The sequence below is a fragment of the Pseudorasbora parva genome, chromosome 13 (assembly GCF_024679245.1).
Source record: "Pseudorasbora parva isolate DD20220531a chromosome 13, ASM2467924v1, whole genome shotgun sequence".
In the NCBI taxonomy this organism is placed as follows: domain Eukaryota; kingdom Metazoa; phylum Chordata; class Actinopteri; order Cypriniformes; family Gobionidae; genus Pseudorasbora; species Pseudorasbora parva.
The window spans coordinates 39,496,486-39,511,774 of NC_090184.1; the positions used below are offsets into that span (position 1 = coordinate 39,496,486).

The window sequence follows — 15,289 nt, forward strand, 5'->3', positions numbered from 1 at the left end:
CGGTTGTAAGGAATGGCTGCTGTTCTCTGCTTTTCGACAAATCATTTACACACAAATCATTTTTCTTTCTTTTCCCTATCTGAAGCAATAGCTGCAACATTGAAAGTGTGATTGCTGCCAGTTCGCCATGCAGTACAGTTTTGCCGTGTACTAGCAGGAGGTTAATAAAGGCCTTCTGAAGCAAATCAATGGGGTTGTGTAGGAAAAATATCCATTAAGCAAGTTACACTTTTTGAATACAGAAGTCCTTAGGAAGCTAGATATTTTACTTTATAATGTGTTAAATATGGATATTTTTCTTACACAACCTAATCGCTTCGCTTCAGAAGGATTTATTAACCCACCTGTGTAGAATACTTTTATAATAGATGGATGCACTTTTTTGGGCTATAAATATTGGGTTGCCATTCACTGCCATTATAAAGCTTGTCTGGGCATTTTTTTATATAACTCCGATTGTATTAGTCTGAAAGAAGAAAGTCATATAAACCTAGGATGGCTTGAAGATGAGTAAATAATGGGATAATTTTCATTTTTGGGGGAACTATCCTTTTAATTACGCACTCTCACTGTCATTCCAAACCCGTAAGATCTTTGTTCATCTTGAAAACACAAATTAAGATATTTTTGATGAAATCTGAGAGCTCTCTGAACCAGCAACATCATTGCAAATTTTAAGGCCCAGAAAGTTAGTAAAGAGATAGTTAAAATAGTCCATGTGACACCAGTGGTACAACCTTAATTTTATGAAGCGACGAGAATACTTTTTGTGCAAAAAAACTGAGAAACCAAAAACGAAAATAATGACTTCATTCATCAATCTCTTCTCTTCAACTTTATTCTCCTATGTTGTTCATGTAGCACTTCACAGGCTATACAGCATTATGCTGGCTCATTATTGGCCGGCTCCTGCGTCAGCATCACACACATCTAGCATGAACAGCGTCGGCCACAGCGTTGATTAGAGAATAACATTGGAGAAAAGAGATGAATGAATAAAGTCATGTTTTTTTCCAGGGTCAAGGTCCAGGGTTTTCTGGACCTTGAAAGTTGCAATGACATCGCTGCCTATGGCTGGTTCAGAAAGCTCTCAGATTTCACCAAAAATATCTTAATTTGTGTTCCGAAGATGAACAGAGGTCTTATGGGTTTGGAACGACATAAGGGTGATTAATTAATGACAGAATTTCCATTTTTGGGTAAAATAATGCTTTAATGCACTGTGAACTAAACAATCAATAAACAGCTGGATTTTTATTAACTAACATTAAAGCTACACTATGTAACTTTTCCGTCCACTAGAGGTCGCCTATTCAAAACAAAGGCGTAGCTTGGTGGCGCCAAGTTTGAGTGCAGAATCTTGGGACATATGGTCTTCACCTCACAGCTGGTGGAAAAGAATTGATATAGAAATCATGTTCATGGATGCGCTTATTAACGTCACTGTAGTATGAAGCAGAGCAGGGGCGAGTGTTGTGGAGTTGAGCGAGGCCGCTGGAGGGATTGTTACGCAACACACGGCTCGTGAGCTCTGTTTATCATTAGATACAGTTAGATGTGTTTAAAATGATGTTATGACGTTACTCTGTGTGTTCCCTCTGCGGCTGCTATAACACTTGTTGAACACACTGTAGTGAGAGTAAAGCACTTCTGCTAAAAAACAAAACAAAACAAGGTTAACGCAGATATGACGCAATTGAAAGGCGACTCCCTCACATGTCTTAGATCCTTGGTTAAAATCGCAATTTTCTTACAATTTACAAATAATTGGAAACATTTAGGATATTGTAAGAAATCACTGGCCTAGAACACTGGCCTATTGGTTTTTGGATATTTTACTGCAAAAATGCTACATAGCGCACCTTTAACAAAGATTCATAAATACAGCAACAAATGTATTGCACATTGTTAGTTCATTTTAGTCAGTAGATCAACTGATGAAGTTAACAAATGAGAACTTATTGTAAAGTGTTCCAAAAAAGCTAATAATACTAAAATAACACTGCTCCTAAGGAATCAGTCATATGATCTTTTTGGTTCTAATTGGAGCCTTTATTGGTGATTTTATGTCATTTTGACTGGTTGTTTATTTGTATCATTCCTCCTGGCTTTAATGGCATCTCAGGAGATTCAGAACAGACTCCCTGAACTTCTCCAAAGGTCTTAGAGGAACTTACCTGCTACTGTGACCTGTCTGGCTCGATTTTGGTTTCTCCGTTCTGCTTTTCATTGATGGATTTCTGTGAGAGGCGCGACGACATGGTGGCGGCTTGCACCACAGCCTTGAAGCTGCGCTTGCGCTTCTGCACATTCTGCTCCGGGTGGAAGATGATGACGTAGACTTTCGGCATGTAGAGCATGCCCAGAGACACGGAGGCACTCAGACTCATGGACACAGTCAGCGTTGTCGTCTGGATGAACATCTGGATCAAATACAGGAAATAAAATGTCAAGAGTTATATATGTCCTATCCTTTTGATAGACCCTATTTTAAAAGAAAGACAAGATCATAACTGAGATCACTTTAAATTGGATAGGTCATCCAAAATTGTAATTCTCTCAACATTTACTAACCCTCACGCCATCCCAGATTTATATGGCTTTCTTTCTTCAGATAAACATAAATTATTCATTCACACAGACATTGATTCACCCACTGGGGTCGTATGGATTACCATCACGATCGGTGCGTGTGGCTTTTCAAGCATCAGCCGAGTGGCAGCCAGTCACTTGCATTATATGGACTCATAAAAAAATATTGTTTGTGTTTATATGACAAACAGATTCTAATAATCTCAGAGCCTCAGTATAGAACCCAACTATACTAAGACTAGCTTAACTAATTAGCAAAACTCAAAAGTCATTTTAATTGTCACGTTTGATTGCACAAATCGCACGACGCTGGAGCTTTACTAGAATGAAACTTTAATCCCAGTATTCAGGGAGCACAGGAGAACACAGGAAAGCTAAAACAACGACCAAGTAAATATAAGATGACAGAACAAAAATCAGAGGAAACAAAGGATATAAATACACAAGATTACTAAATGAACAACAGGTGAATGTAATCCAGTGAGAAACCATAGAAACTAGCAAACAGAACTCATGAAAAGCAGCACAGGTAACAGACAGTGACCGTTACAAATCTGATCTCTTATCAACATTTCCCATCAGATTCTTCCAAGACCAAATGACATACGTTTTATGTTAAAGGGCCAGATTTACTAAACAGGGCAAATTCGCACGAGAGTGCAATTCCCCCTAAAAACGCAGATTGGATTGTACATTTCCGCGGCTGATCTACTGACAACACACAAACGCAACCGGATCATTTCCATAATGACCACCGCAATCTAGCAGTGCAAATTTGCTGTCTGGTTTAAGATATGCTTTTTTGGTAGTAAATTGATTAGCACAAATCCTAGTAAATCACATTCTGTGTTTCATATAAATACTCTCCTTCCATACGAAATGTGTCTGAAAGGGAAACTCCCACAAATGCATATGCAATAAGGTCAGCCCCAAAAATAACTGTCCACACCTTCGTTCTCAGTGCTATTTTTTCACTGTGTGTCTTTAGTAAATCCTGACAGTATTTTTATTTTTATCTTTTATGGCAAAAGAGGGTTTGCACTGAAGCAAGCTGTTATTAAATCTGGCCCAAAATATTTATTTTAATTGTTTAATAAAGTTATTAATTCACATTAACATAATTATAAAATGAAATTAGAACCTAATTACTTAATTATTATAATTATAAATTACATATTTAATATGCATGACCAATCAAAAGTGTGGGGTCTGTTTGCTTAATGTTTTAGAGAAAAGTCTCTTATGCTCACCATTATTTATTTCATCCAAAATACTGCAAAAATATTAATGCTGTAAACTATTACAACTGTTTAATATTTTTTAATTTAAGTTATTCCTCAAGCAAAGTTGAATTTGGTGCTCAAGAAGCATTTCTTATTATCAATGATGAAAACAGCTACTTCCTATTTTTGTGGAAACCATGATACTTTTTTCAGCATTCTATGGGCCCTAAAATACGACTTTATTCAGCATTGTCTTCTCTTCCGCGTTTGTGTTCAATCCTCAAATAAAGATTTAAACGGTTGTGAATCAGTGTATTGATTCATGATTCGGATCGCGTGCCAAACTGCCAAACTGTTGAAATCGATTCACTGATTCACAACCGTTTGAATCTTTATTTGAGGATTGAACACAAATGCGGAAGAGAAGACAGTGCTGAATAAAGTCGTAGTTTTTGTTATTTTTGGACCAAAATGTATTTTTGATGCTTCAAGAGATTCTAACGAACTAACTGATGTCACATATGGACTACTTTGATGATGTTTTTATTCCCTTTCTGTACATGGACAGTATAGTGTACATACACTTGGATACGCTCTCGGACTAAATATAAAATATCTTAAACTGTGTTCTGAAGATGAACGGAGGTCTTACGGGTGTGGATCATCAATTTCATTTTTGGGTGAACTTACCCTTTAACGATCTGAGCACATGGTCTGAAGCAAATGCCATAGGTACACGTGTCTGAATCCACTTTTGCTAGTTTAACAATGGGCAAAACAGTCTGTGCCCCCAGAGTACGGTCCAAAAAGGTTGTACCTATTCTCTTAATGAGTCATGGTTGTGTTTTGGGCATAACGTGCAATAAACCAACCAGAGTCTCATCTCCCATTCCCTTTAAAAGCCAGTTGCTCTTGCACTATAGCAGATTGGCTATTTACATGGCTGAATTTGCGAGCGGAAAGACTGAACGCTTCTCCAGAGAGGAATCCTTTTATTTTTTATATTTAAAAAATGTTTGTGTGCTGCTGCGCATCCCTGTGTGTGTAATATGCAGTTGTGTTCCCGCTTACAGGCACGTTTTACTAACACGCTCTTTAAATAACACAAAATACTGCAGGGTACTGTTGTGGAAAAATTATAATCACTGATGAAGAATATTGATTATTTAGATTGTGTTTGTATTCATACAGGAGCTAATATGTGTCTCTGCCATGCAGGACACTTATGTGCTGTGTTTAACACACTCACCATGTGTGCCAAAACTACTGAGAGAGATTGTTTGGACAATGGGGGTATAAGAGATTGTGACTTCTGTTATGTCTTCAGTTCACACTCGATGCAGGCACTGATGACTGTGTTAACTGTGGCTCTTTCTTGCAAGAAATAATCCTTTATAAAGATAATTGGCTAATGTTTGTCTCTTATTCAGTAAAGTGACGGAGTTAATTAATTTGCCAATACAGTAGCTACTAGGTTTTTGTTCGTCAATGGTGCAGTGCTTTTCAGTTCTTCCAAAGAGCAATGTGTCTGAACACACCTCGCTTTCAGACCAACACGCCCATGGGCAACCAGATGAGCCTGAGTGCATTTGCCATTTAAACAACGTGGCGCAGGACGTGAAAATGATAACTGCATCAGGCTGAAACTAGCAAAAAACACATTGTGCAGAGAACAGCATTAATTTGAAATATTACATTATTAAATATCTTTACTGCCACTTTTATCTTAAGCATCTTTACTGAATAATGGTATTAATGTGTTTATAAATCTTATTGACATCTAGTTTTTGAATGGTATTGTATTACACATTACTTGTATTGCTCCATACTGTATCATTTGTTTCCTAAAATTAACAGAAGAAACATCAAATGTGATGCTTAAATTAAACATCTAAAGCCTTCTTAGCTCTGAAAGCGCAACCTTTGAGTAATAAAATCCTCCTTTGGACAGGCCATGGCATTGCATCAATATAAACATTCACAATGTTCATCATATGCGGCTGCCAAATCCAAATAAAAAAGCACCTGCCCACCCAAGAGCGCTCCCCAGGAAATGACACGTATAGTATTAGCGCGGCGCATTAAACGGGGATGTCAGTGGGAAGCTACCTGGGTCGTTTAATCTATGCAGCAATAACTAATGCTCTAATTCCTAATTCCCGCTGACGAGGCTTCTGGCTTTATTAAGATGGGCAGACATTGTCTTTCAGGCTCCCAAACACTCCCGTTATCAACCTCCTCCCACAGTCAAACCCCCGGAACCTCATTGGTGGGCGGAAGAGCCTTTGTCTCTGTGTCATGGTGTGTCTTTGGGAGATAAAGGGGAGAAATGAAATGTTGTTTTTTTCTCATCTCATCCCTTTCCATGTCTGCCATATCAAAGGCCTCTTCAAAAGAGAAACTGTGAGCAATACAACTTGGACTTGTTATCGTGAGCCTGGCAGGTTGTTGCTTACTTCAATGCCTTCATATTGAAATGACTTCATTTCACATAATTTTCTACTTAAGGACTTAAACGGCGACTAAGCTCTGCTCTTTTGTTGCTGGATTGGAGCAGAACTGTGGTGTAAATACTAGAAGTTGTTTCACAGAGAGATGGTGTTGCATTTCTGTGCATTGTGTTTTAAAGATGGCATAGGCGACATCTGAATCTTTCATGTGAAGTATTGCTCTCTGTTCCATTGCAAATGTATCAGAAAAGCATTACAGTAGTTTTTTAAAAAAAACAAGAACAGTAACACATCTAGCAACACCACTAGGTAATGATGAAAAACACTTCCATATAAAACAGCATCTTTTTTCATAATGTGACATACTCCTGCATAAAACCGTATATTAAACGAGGATTACTCCTCTTCTAAATCACTTCTGGAATCCACTCCTGTGGAGGCTTTTTCATCAGGGCATGGAGAACGAGGTTAAATTTAACCTCGAACCATCCCAAAGGTCTCATTTGCACTTCTCCATGTTCAAACTTCAGCGACATCAAACTGGTAAGATGCATTGACATGCTGCATTTGAATATGTGCATATGCTAATGGGATTTGAGCATTGGGGTGAAGAAGAACATTTACAACTTAAATTTCAGTTTGTTCCATCCAAAAAGCTGTCATATGATTTCAGAAGACGTGGAATGTGGTGCATGAGTCAGCTAAACCACTTTTATAGTGCTTTTATTTTGTCACTTGATATACTACCGTTGAAAAGTTTGGGGTCTGTAAGATTTTTTTTTTATTATTGCTTCTGAAAGAAGGGTTTAATGCAAAAACACAGTAGAATATTGTGAAATATTATTAAGATTTAAAGACAGCATCATTACTCCAGTCTTCAGTGTCACATAATCCTTCAGAAATCATTCTAATATTATGATTATACCTGTTGAAAACAGTTGTGCTGCTAAATATTTGTATGGATATATTTGTTCAGGATTCTTTGATTCTAGAATGAAGTGAAAAAATCCCTAATGCATCCTTGCTGAATAAAGTATTAATTTATTTTAAAATACCGTATACCAATGTACTTTGGATGAACAAAGCAGAGATGAAAGTTTTATTCCTCAAGCAAAGTTGAATTTGGTGCTCAAGAAGCATTTTTTTATCAATGTTGAACACAGCTACTTCATATTTTTGCTGAAACTGCAATACTTTTTTCAGCATTCTTTGATGAATAAAACGTTCAAAAGAAAAGCATTTATTTGAAATAAGAATCTTTTACATTATATTACATTATAAATGTCTTTACTGACACTTTTAATTTATTTAAGCATCCTTGCTGAATAAAAGTATTAATGTGCATAAAAATCTTGCTGACATATAGTTTTTGAATGATAGTGTATTACACATTACTTTTATCGCTCTATCCTTGTTTCCTAAAATGAACAGAAGAAACATCAAATGGGATGCTTAAATAAAACATCTAAAACAGTTGAAAACAGTTGTGCTGCTTCATATCTTTGTGATATATTTCTTTAGGATTCTTTGATGAATAAAAAGAAGAGCATTTATTTGAAATGGAAATAAAAAAGAAACGTCTTAACTGTCACTGTTGATCAATTTAATGCATCCTTGCTGAATAAAAGTATTAATTTATTTTAAAAAAGGGCAATGTACTTTGGTCCTGCAAAGATCTTCTGCCCTATGCAAAAATACAGTAATATTTTGAAATATCATTACTTCAGTCTTCAATGTCACATGATCCTTCAGAAATCCTTCTAATATAATGATTTACTGCTCAAGAAACATTTCTGATTATTATAAATGTTAAAAACAGTTGTGACGTATTATACTTCTGTGGGAACAGTGATATATTTAATGAATAAAAAGAAAAAAAAAATAGAAATCGGCCCCACTCTATATTAGGTGGCCTTAAAGGGATAGTTCACTTTGAAATTAAATGTTGATATGTTTCAGCTTACCTCATGGGCATCCGAGATGTAGGAGTATTTGTTTCCCCAGTAGTTTCAATGTTGATCATTTTAGGTCAAAACCGTTCTTGTCTGTGCCTCACATAATGCAGGTCTATGGTCACCACCTCAAGGAGCATACACAGTGAAAGTCCAAATTAAACAATCCCCCATCGTAAGTACACACTGATGGCCTAGGACACCAAACGAGCGTTTTTTGTGAGAAAACGAACAGTATTTATATCGTTTTTACCTCTTGTACACCACTACGTCCGACGGATCCAAGGGCGCGTGTTTCCTGTGGTGTACAAGAGGTAAAAACGATATAAATATTGTTTGTTTTCTCACACAAACCGCTCGTTTGGTGTCTTAGGCCATCAGTGTGTTCTTACGATGGGGGATTGTTTAATTTGGACTTCTCTGTGTATGCTCCTTGAGGTGGTGACCATAGACCTGCATTATGTGAGGCACAGACAAGAACGGTTTGACCTAAAATGATCAAAATTGAAACTACTGGGGAAACAAATACTCCTACATCTCGGATGCCCATGAGGTAAGCTAATACATATCAAAATTTAATTTCAAAGTAAACTATCCCTTTAAGTACTGTGTACTTAAAGGGATAGTTACATACTGTGCTATGCACTTACTGTGTTCAAATTGTATTGCCAAACACCTTTGCTGATATTGAGGTGAGATACGGGTAGAGTTAGGGACAGGTGTGATGATATGGGTCAGTTTAAGGGTAGGGTTAGGTGTAAGGGAAGCGTCAACTGTGTAATTACAAATGTAACTACAAAAATTAATTACAGATGTAATTTCATGCAGGTATTTTTTAAATGTAAGTACACTATAAAAACATGTATGTACACAATAATTGCATTGTATTAAATTATTAATAAAAATGTTAGTACATAGTAGTAATGCCACCCTAAAGTGGGTCCTAGAAATCTTTTTCACATTAAAAACACCTTTAATGTTACTTTTGATCAATTTAATGCAACCTTGCTGAAAAAAATTTATATAATTTCTTGTGTGCTTTAAAGGTGAGTAAATGATAAGCATTTTTGGGTGAACCATTTTTTTAACAACATTAATAATCGCTCACATTATAACATCTCACCTTCTCAGTGGACTGCGCCGTGCCGAAGAAAATAGGCACAAACGCCAGCCAGACGATGCAGGTGGTATACATGGTGAAGCCGATCGGTTTAGCTTCATTGAAAGTCTCAGGCACACCTCTGCTCTTGACCGCATAGACAGTGCATGTGACCATCAGCACGATGCTGTAGCTCAGGCAGCAGATGAGCGACAAATCAGACATGTCACACTTCAGGACGCCGCGTGCCAACTCTGGATTGGGCGGCCGCTGCTCCTCGTAGTCCACGGTGGTGTGTGGCGGCATCACGCCAAACCAGACGAAAACACCCACAACCTGAGGAGAACGCAACAGATGGGAGGAAGCACAAGCTTATTATTATCGGCGAGACTGAAGCAGTCAGAAGGTCACACTCATTTGTCAAGAGCTGCTGTTAGATTGATGTAGAACAAAGTATAAAAAGGCTGTGTTTTAGCAAGTCTTCAGCAGACACGACTTTGCACAAGATTACTGGTTAAAATAGGCCACCTATCAGTCTGATTGCTCTTAATGATGGGTTTTAAAGTGCTTTTTTAAAGGCACAAAAGAAACTATAAGATCCAATCCTCACTTTATAATAACGTGCCCAGATTTCTGAAACCCAAAAAGGGGGATACGTCTAGTTGAGCTGAAATGTAGCATTTCAATTTCCAATGTTTTTAATTCTGAATTAAAAGGAGGAACAATGCGAATGTTATGTATTTTACCCTAATAATTGTAGACTGTCAGAAAACAACCACATTACACTATTAGATAGTTACAAGATTTTTTACATTAATACTTTTATTTAGCACAGATCCCTTTCAATTGATTAAAAGGGTTACTTCAGAGATTAGCATATGGCTTTGTATCAGTAGAAACCCTGGAGTATATTCAAATGATTGTGCTTCCTCCCCTCATATCCCCCTGAGACTTTATGCATTTTATTTCTGGAAAAATTCCAATGACACTCCAGACAGCATGCCAAATACACATTTAAATTTACTCTCTATAAATGATATGTAAGTGTGAACTTGTGAAATATAAAACAAGGACTTTTCTACAGGGGACGTATGATCTCCCTAAAGCATCATGTAACAACGTCATTCAGCATGTAAGTGCAAAGGGTCACTGGATGATAGCAGCTGGTTAGAGGCATGATTTAGAGAGCATCCTTTACACCTGTTCTCAACGAGAAAATTCCAACTAGGAGGTGACTCTTCCCGACTCTGATCCTGATTGCGGGGGCTCATCAGGTAGAGCGGAAAACTTTCAGAGAAACTTCTGGGAGGAGAACAGAACAGCAGCCGGGCGGCCGGCATGTTGCTGCGGAGACAGATGTTGCTGTCAGAATCGCTCGGCGGAGTTCCGTTCTCCACTCAGCATCGGTGACACATCTGCCAACATGCGCTGGAGGAGGTGCTGAGAAACGTCCTGCTGTCAATCATTCTCCCGCGAACGTCCTGTTAATCTCGTCTCCCCCGCACTGTTACCAGTGAGTCATGCACATAATTCCGGGGCTAAGCTTGAACTACAAAAGCTTTTAAAATATTCTTTTGTAAAAGTTCCAATCAGCAGTTTTTAATCGGCGGAGAGGTGTTTATCAGCAGACACGATGCGTATCGACAGCGGCGGAGCTTTCTTGTCACCTGTAAATCATTCAAGCATTTTTTCACCTTTACTTTTGCTTTTACACATTAGCGTGGCTGGCACGTTTGCTGGCACAAGCAGAATGAAGCCCGAGCACTCAACATGATGAGGTCTGCAGGCAGCTTATCAGCTTCGGCAGAGTGTACAAACGCAGGAGAATCTGCTTGGCTGGAAACTGCTATTGACAAAACCTCAAAATGCACCCGTAGGGACATATTGAGAATGAAACAACAGTATAGGGGCTTTAGTTACCATAACCAGTGGCTCTGTGTCGCCCATGAACCCGTGTTTGGCTAGAGAGAGACGGAAAGGTTCATGTACAGTACATTTCAGTAAGATTAGGGCTTGCTAAGGTGCCTCTCGACAGAATTCTGGAGAACGCCAAGAATTTTCTTCACTAATTCCTAAATTAATAATTCCTTAATTTAATTACTTTTTCTTGCATTCCTCACCAAAGCTTCAGCTTTTAATAAATTAATGAAGTTAAAATTGAAATCTGATGTGTCATTTTTCTGATGTGTAAACTTAATATGCAGGGTCTATTAAAAAGTTCATAGGTTTATTCCACAGGAAGAAAAAAAATAGTGAATACTTTCAGTCAGCAAGGATGCATTAAAGGGGTCATTAACTGAGAAAATCAAATTTTCCTTGAGCTTTTGACATATAAGAGGTCACTATACTATAAAAATGTCCTTCAGAACTGAAAACTTCCTTGTTAGTCTTAAGACAGCTTTTATTATAACCAAGCTCAGATAATGACTTGTTTGTTTAATGTGCCTTATCTTAGATATGTGAAAAACCGCCTCTGCAGAAGATCAACGCCTACATCATCATCGCAACTTTGGCTCCGCCCACTATGTGTTTTAGTGAGATGATGAGGAGAGAAGGGCGTTACAGAATCACTGGACTAAAAATAACATTACCTTTCAAAGGATCCTAATGTTAGAAAAGTGGTTATTCATTTTCAACAATGTGAACGACTCAGTTGAGCATTATTTACTTGTATTTGGTACTTTTAGCAATTTCAGACTTTTGCGATATGGACTCGACAGTAATGCCACAATATTAAAGTAACTGTGTTGTTTCTAATGCCTGATCTGTGACCAGTGATTTCTGATATGTAATGATCATGAACAGTCAAATGTTCTTTGTCTATGGCTAAACGGTCAACTTCACATTGGTTCTCTTAGCAAGATGAAAAAAACTGTGATTAAATTATTTATAGAAAGCGATCAAGAATGCTCCCTTTACAATCACTGGAGCTGTCAATCAAACAGCGCGAGTTTATCAATGAATGAGTTCTGGACTTGTGGCAAAACTCCCAAAATAATCAACACATCTCTTATTTATGATGAAAGCATTCGTTAGTTTGCAAAAACCGAGATGCAATGACGAGATCACTGCATTTATGCGCTCAACATGTCTGTGAAAGGGTCTACAGTAACAAATTCCATGAGATTTGGGACATACAGGACATGGGTCGCACCCTCCAGGAAGCAAATCTATGAAATAATTATTACTACAGTAAATTGCATCAAGCTCTGATTTAACACACTCACCTGTACTGCGATAAGAACGAAGGTTATCATAAGCTGTGAAGTGGGGCTGATGAATTTTGGAGGCGTGACGGACTTCTTGCCCTGCTCGAAGATCCGGTAGATCCTGTTGGTCTTTGTGAGCATGGCGGAGTACGTGATGCTCATGCCCAGACCCAGCAGCAGCCTGCGGAAAGCACACACCACTGTTGTCGGCTCGGCGATCATGAGGAAGGTGATGAGGTAGATGAGGAAAATTCCGGTCAGGAGCACATAGCTGAGCTCGCGACCCGCGGCCCTCACGATGGGGGTGTCGTTGAAGCGGATGAAGGTGATGATGACGGACAGGGTTGCCATGATGCCAAGAATGGCCAGAAATAGAGGGATAACCGCCCAGGGAGAATGCCACTCCAGCTTGATGATGGGAGTTGGCCGGCAGGCAGTGCGGTTGAGTGTTGGTCGCATGCCGAAAGGGCACATCTCACAGTTGAATTCGTCAGCTTGGAACTGATACCCATCACAGAGCTCACAGTGCCAGCAGCACGGGACACCCTTCACCATCTTCTTCCTCTCACCCGGCTGGCACGGAAAACTGCAAACAGAGTCCGGAATCTGACGGGATCCACCAGTCCACTGCATGTCTTCTACCTGATGATATACAGAGAATGTTTAAATAGAACTTAACTAGAAAAAAAGAGGTTAAAGGGGTAGTTCACCCAAAAATGAAAATTCTCTCATTAATTACTTATTATTAGCCACTGTAGTGACATGGGCTTTGTAACGACGTCTTTAGTGTCTTTTATGGGTCTTGAGAGAGGAAATGACATTGGTGTTAATGAAGGCCTTTCTGAGCCATCGGATTTCAACAAAAATATCTTCATTTGTGTTCTGAAGATGAACGGAGGTCTTACGGGTGTCGAACGACATTAGAGTAAGTAATGATAGAATTTTCATTTTTGGGTGAACTAATCATTTAATCTGTACATAATTAAGGGTTAGTTCACCTCACCTCAACATTTAAAATTCTGTCATCATTTAGCTACTCACCTAGCCTAGAAATCTAGACGCACCCTAGCGGCAACAAATTTAATCTGCCCGCGAGTGTCGTCTAGCAACTCTCAATACCCTTCAGAGCTGTATTCGCCTAACTCTTGCCGGGCCAATCACATCGTGTATAGAGTCGGTGGGCGGGGCTATAATGACGACAGCCGAGTTGCATTTGCATGCTTCTAGTAAACAGAGAAACTGGCGAACGGCGGCGGTCTTTCGAATCAGCTTTGACCGCGACTCTGGAAGACTTGGAGTTAAGCTTTTCTCTGAGAAAAGAACAAAGAACGGCACTGAAGTCATTCTTAAAAAGGGAAGATGTGTTCGGAGTTTAGCCGACCGGATACGGCGAATGTTTAATCTGTCAACAAGCTGTTTCACCTTCGTTGCTCTGGTTGGTTGTAGCACTATCCTATCGTGTGCAGAGGGAGTTTGAAAGACAACCGTTTATCCCGCCCCTCGGATTGAGCTGTCAATGGTGAGTTTCCAGACCAAACATCTTGATGTGGGTCTGGCTTGTTGTCAGGCAACTACTCACCCTCATGTTGTTACAAACCTGTAAAACTAGTTATCTTTGGAACACAAATAAAGATATTTATAATGAAATCTGAGAGATGTCTGTCCCTCCATTAAAATGAGTCTTCAATATGAATTGAGTGGTTTAGTCCACATTTTCCAAAGAGACTTTTTCACTTTATATGATGAAAATAATTAATTTAAGTTTTATTCACATATAAACATTGATCAACTCACACATTAGCGGTGGTAAACAGAAGCTAGAACCAATGAGGTGCATTCTCGTGTTACGCAGCACGTCTGAGAATGAGCAAGAACCAATGAGGTTCATTCTCGTGTTACTCGGCACGTTTGAGCTTCAGCAAGAACCAATGAGGTTCATTCTCGTGTTACTCGGCACGTTTGAGCTTCAGCAAGAACCAATGAGGTTCATTCTCGTGTTACTCGGCACGTTTGAGCTTCAGCAAGAACCAATGAGGTTCATTCTCGTGTTACGTAGCACGTCTGAGCTTTAGCAAGAACCAATGAGGTTCATTTTCATGTTATGCAGCACGTTTGAGCTTCAGCACGAACCAATGAGGTTCATTCTCGTGTTACGTGTTCTCAGGCATCAAGCAGGTTGGGTTGAGCATCTGTTTATGTTTGCTGATCAATGTTTATATGTGATTAAAAAACTACATTCATTCTGCTCATCATATAAAGAGATCGTGTCTCTTCAGAAAATTTTGACTACACAGTTCAATTCATGTGGATTACTTTTACAATCTTTTTATTAACTTTTTGAAGCATCAAAGTGGTAGTTGTGTAGCTGTCAACGGAGGGACAGAAATGTAATAAAAAAGCAATCTTCATGTGTTCTAAAGATGAATGAATGTCTTACAGTTTTGGAACAACATTAATGTTTAAAATGAATTTTAATGTTTGAATGGTTAACTAATTCATTGTCAATATAATTCAACTCTATGCTAATGTACAATTGGAGTCAATTTACGTTGAGCCGCAGGTTATTGGTCCACTGGCCGATGACTCTGTATCCTGGACTAGTGGTGTTGGTCATCTGGTACTGAAAGATGTCATAGCGTCCAGGAGCGTCACCATTTTCATTAAACAGAACGGCAGTGCCAGCGCTACCTGATAATCACAAAAGAAACATTTATATAATGTTATCATGCAACGAGAAACATCATAAATGTCTCCCCAAAACAAA

General features: G+C 38.7%; 1 protein-coding gene across 2 annotated transcripts in view; it reads right to left on the reverse strand.

Moving 5' to 3' along the window:
- The window catches only part of grm6a (glutamate receptor, metabotropic 6a), a 99,739-nt gene that overhangs the window by 13,596 nt on the left and 70,854 nt on the right, over positions 1–15,289 (reverse strand). For both annotated transcript variants that reach the window (XM_067414343.1, XM_067414344.1), the window contains 4 exons: positions 15,074–15,213; positions 12,544–13,167; positions 9,341–9,652; positions 2,178–2,423 (listed from right to left, as the gene is read on the reverse strand). In XM_067414343.1, the coding sequence (XP_067270444.1) occupies positions 2,181–2,423; positions 9,341–9,652; positions 12,544–13,167; positions 15,074–15,213 (1,319 nt within the window). In that variant the 3' untranslated portion in view covers positions 2,178–2,180. The remainder of the gene's footprint in view (positions 1–2,177; positions 2,424–9,340; positions 9,653–12,543; positions 13,168–15,073; positions 15,214–15,289) is intronic.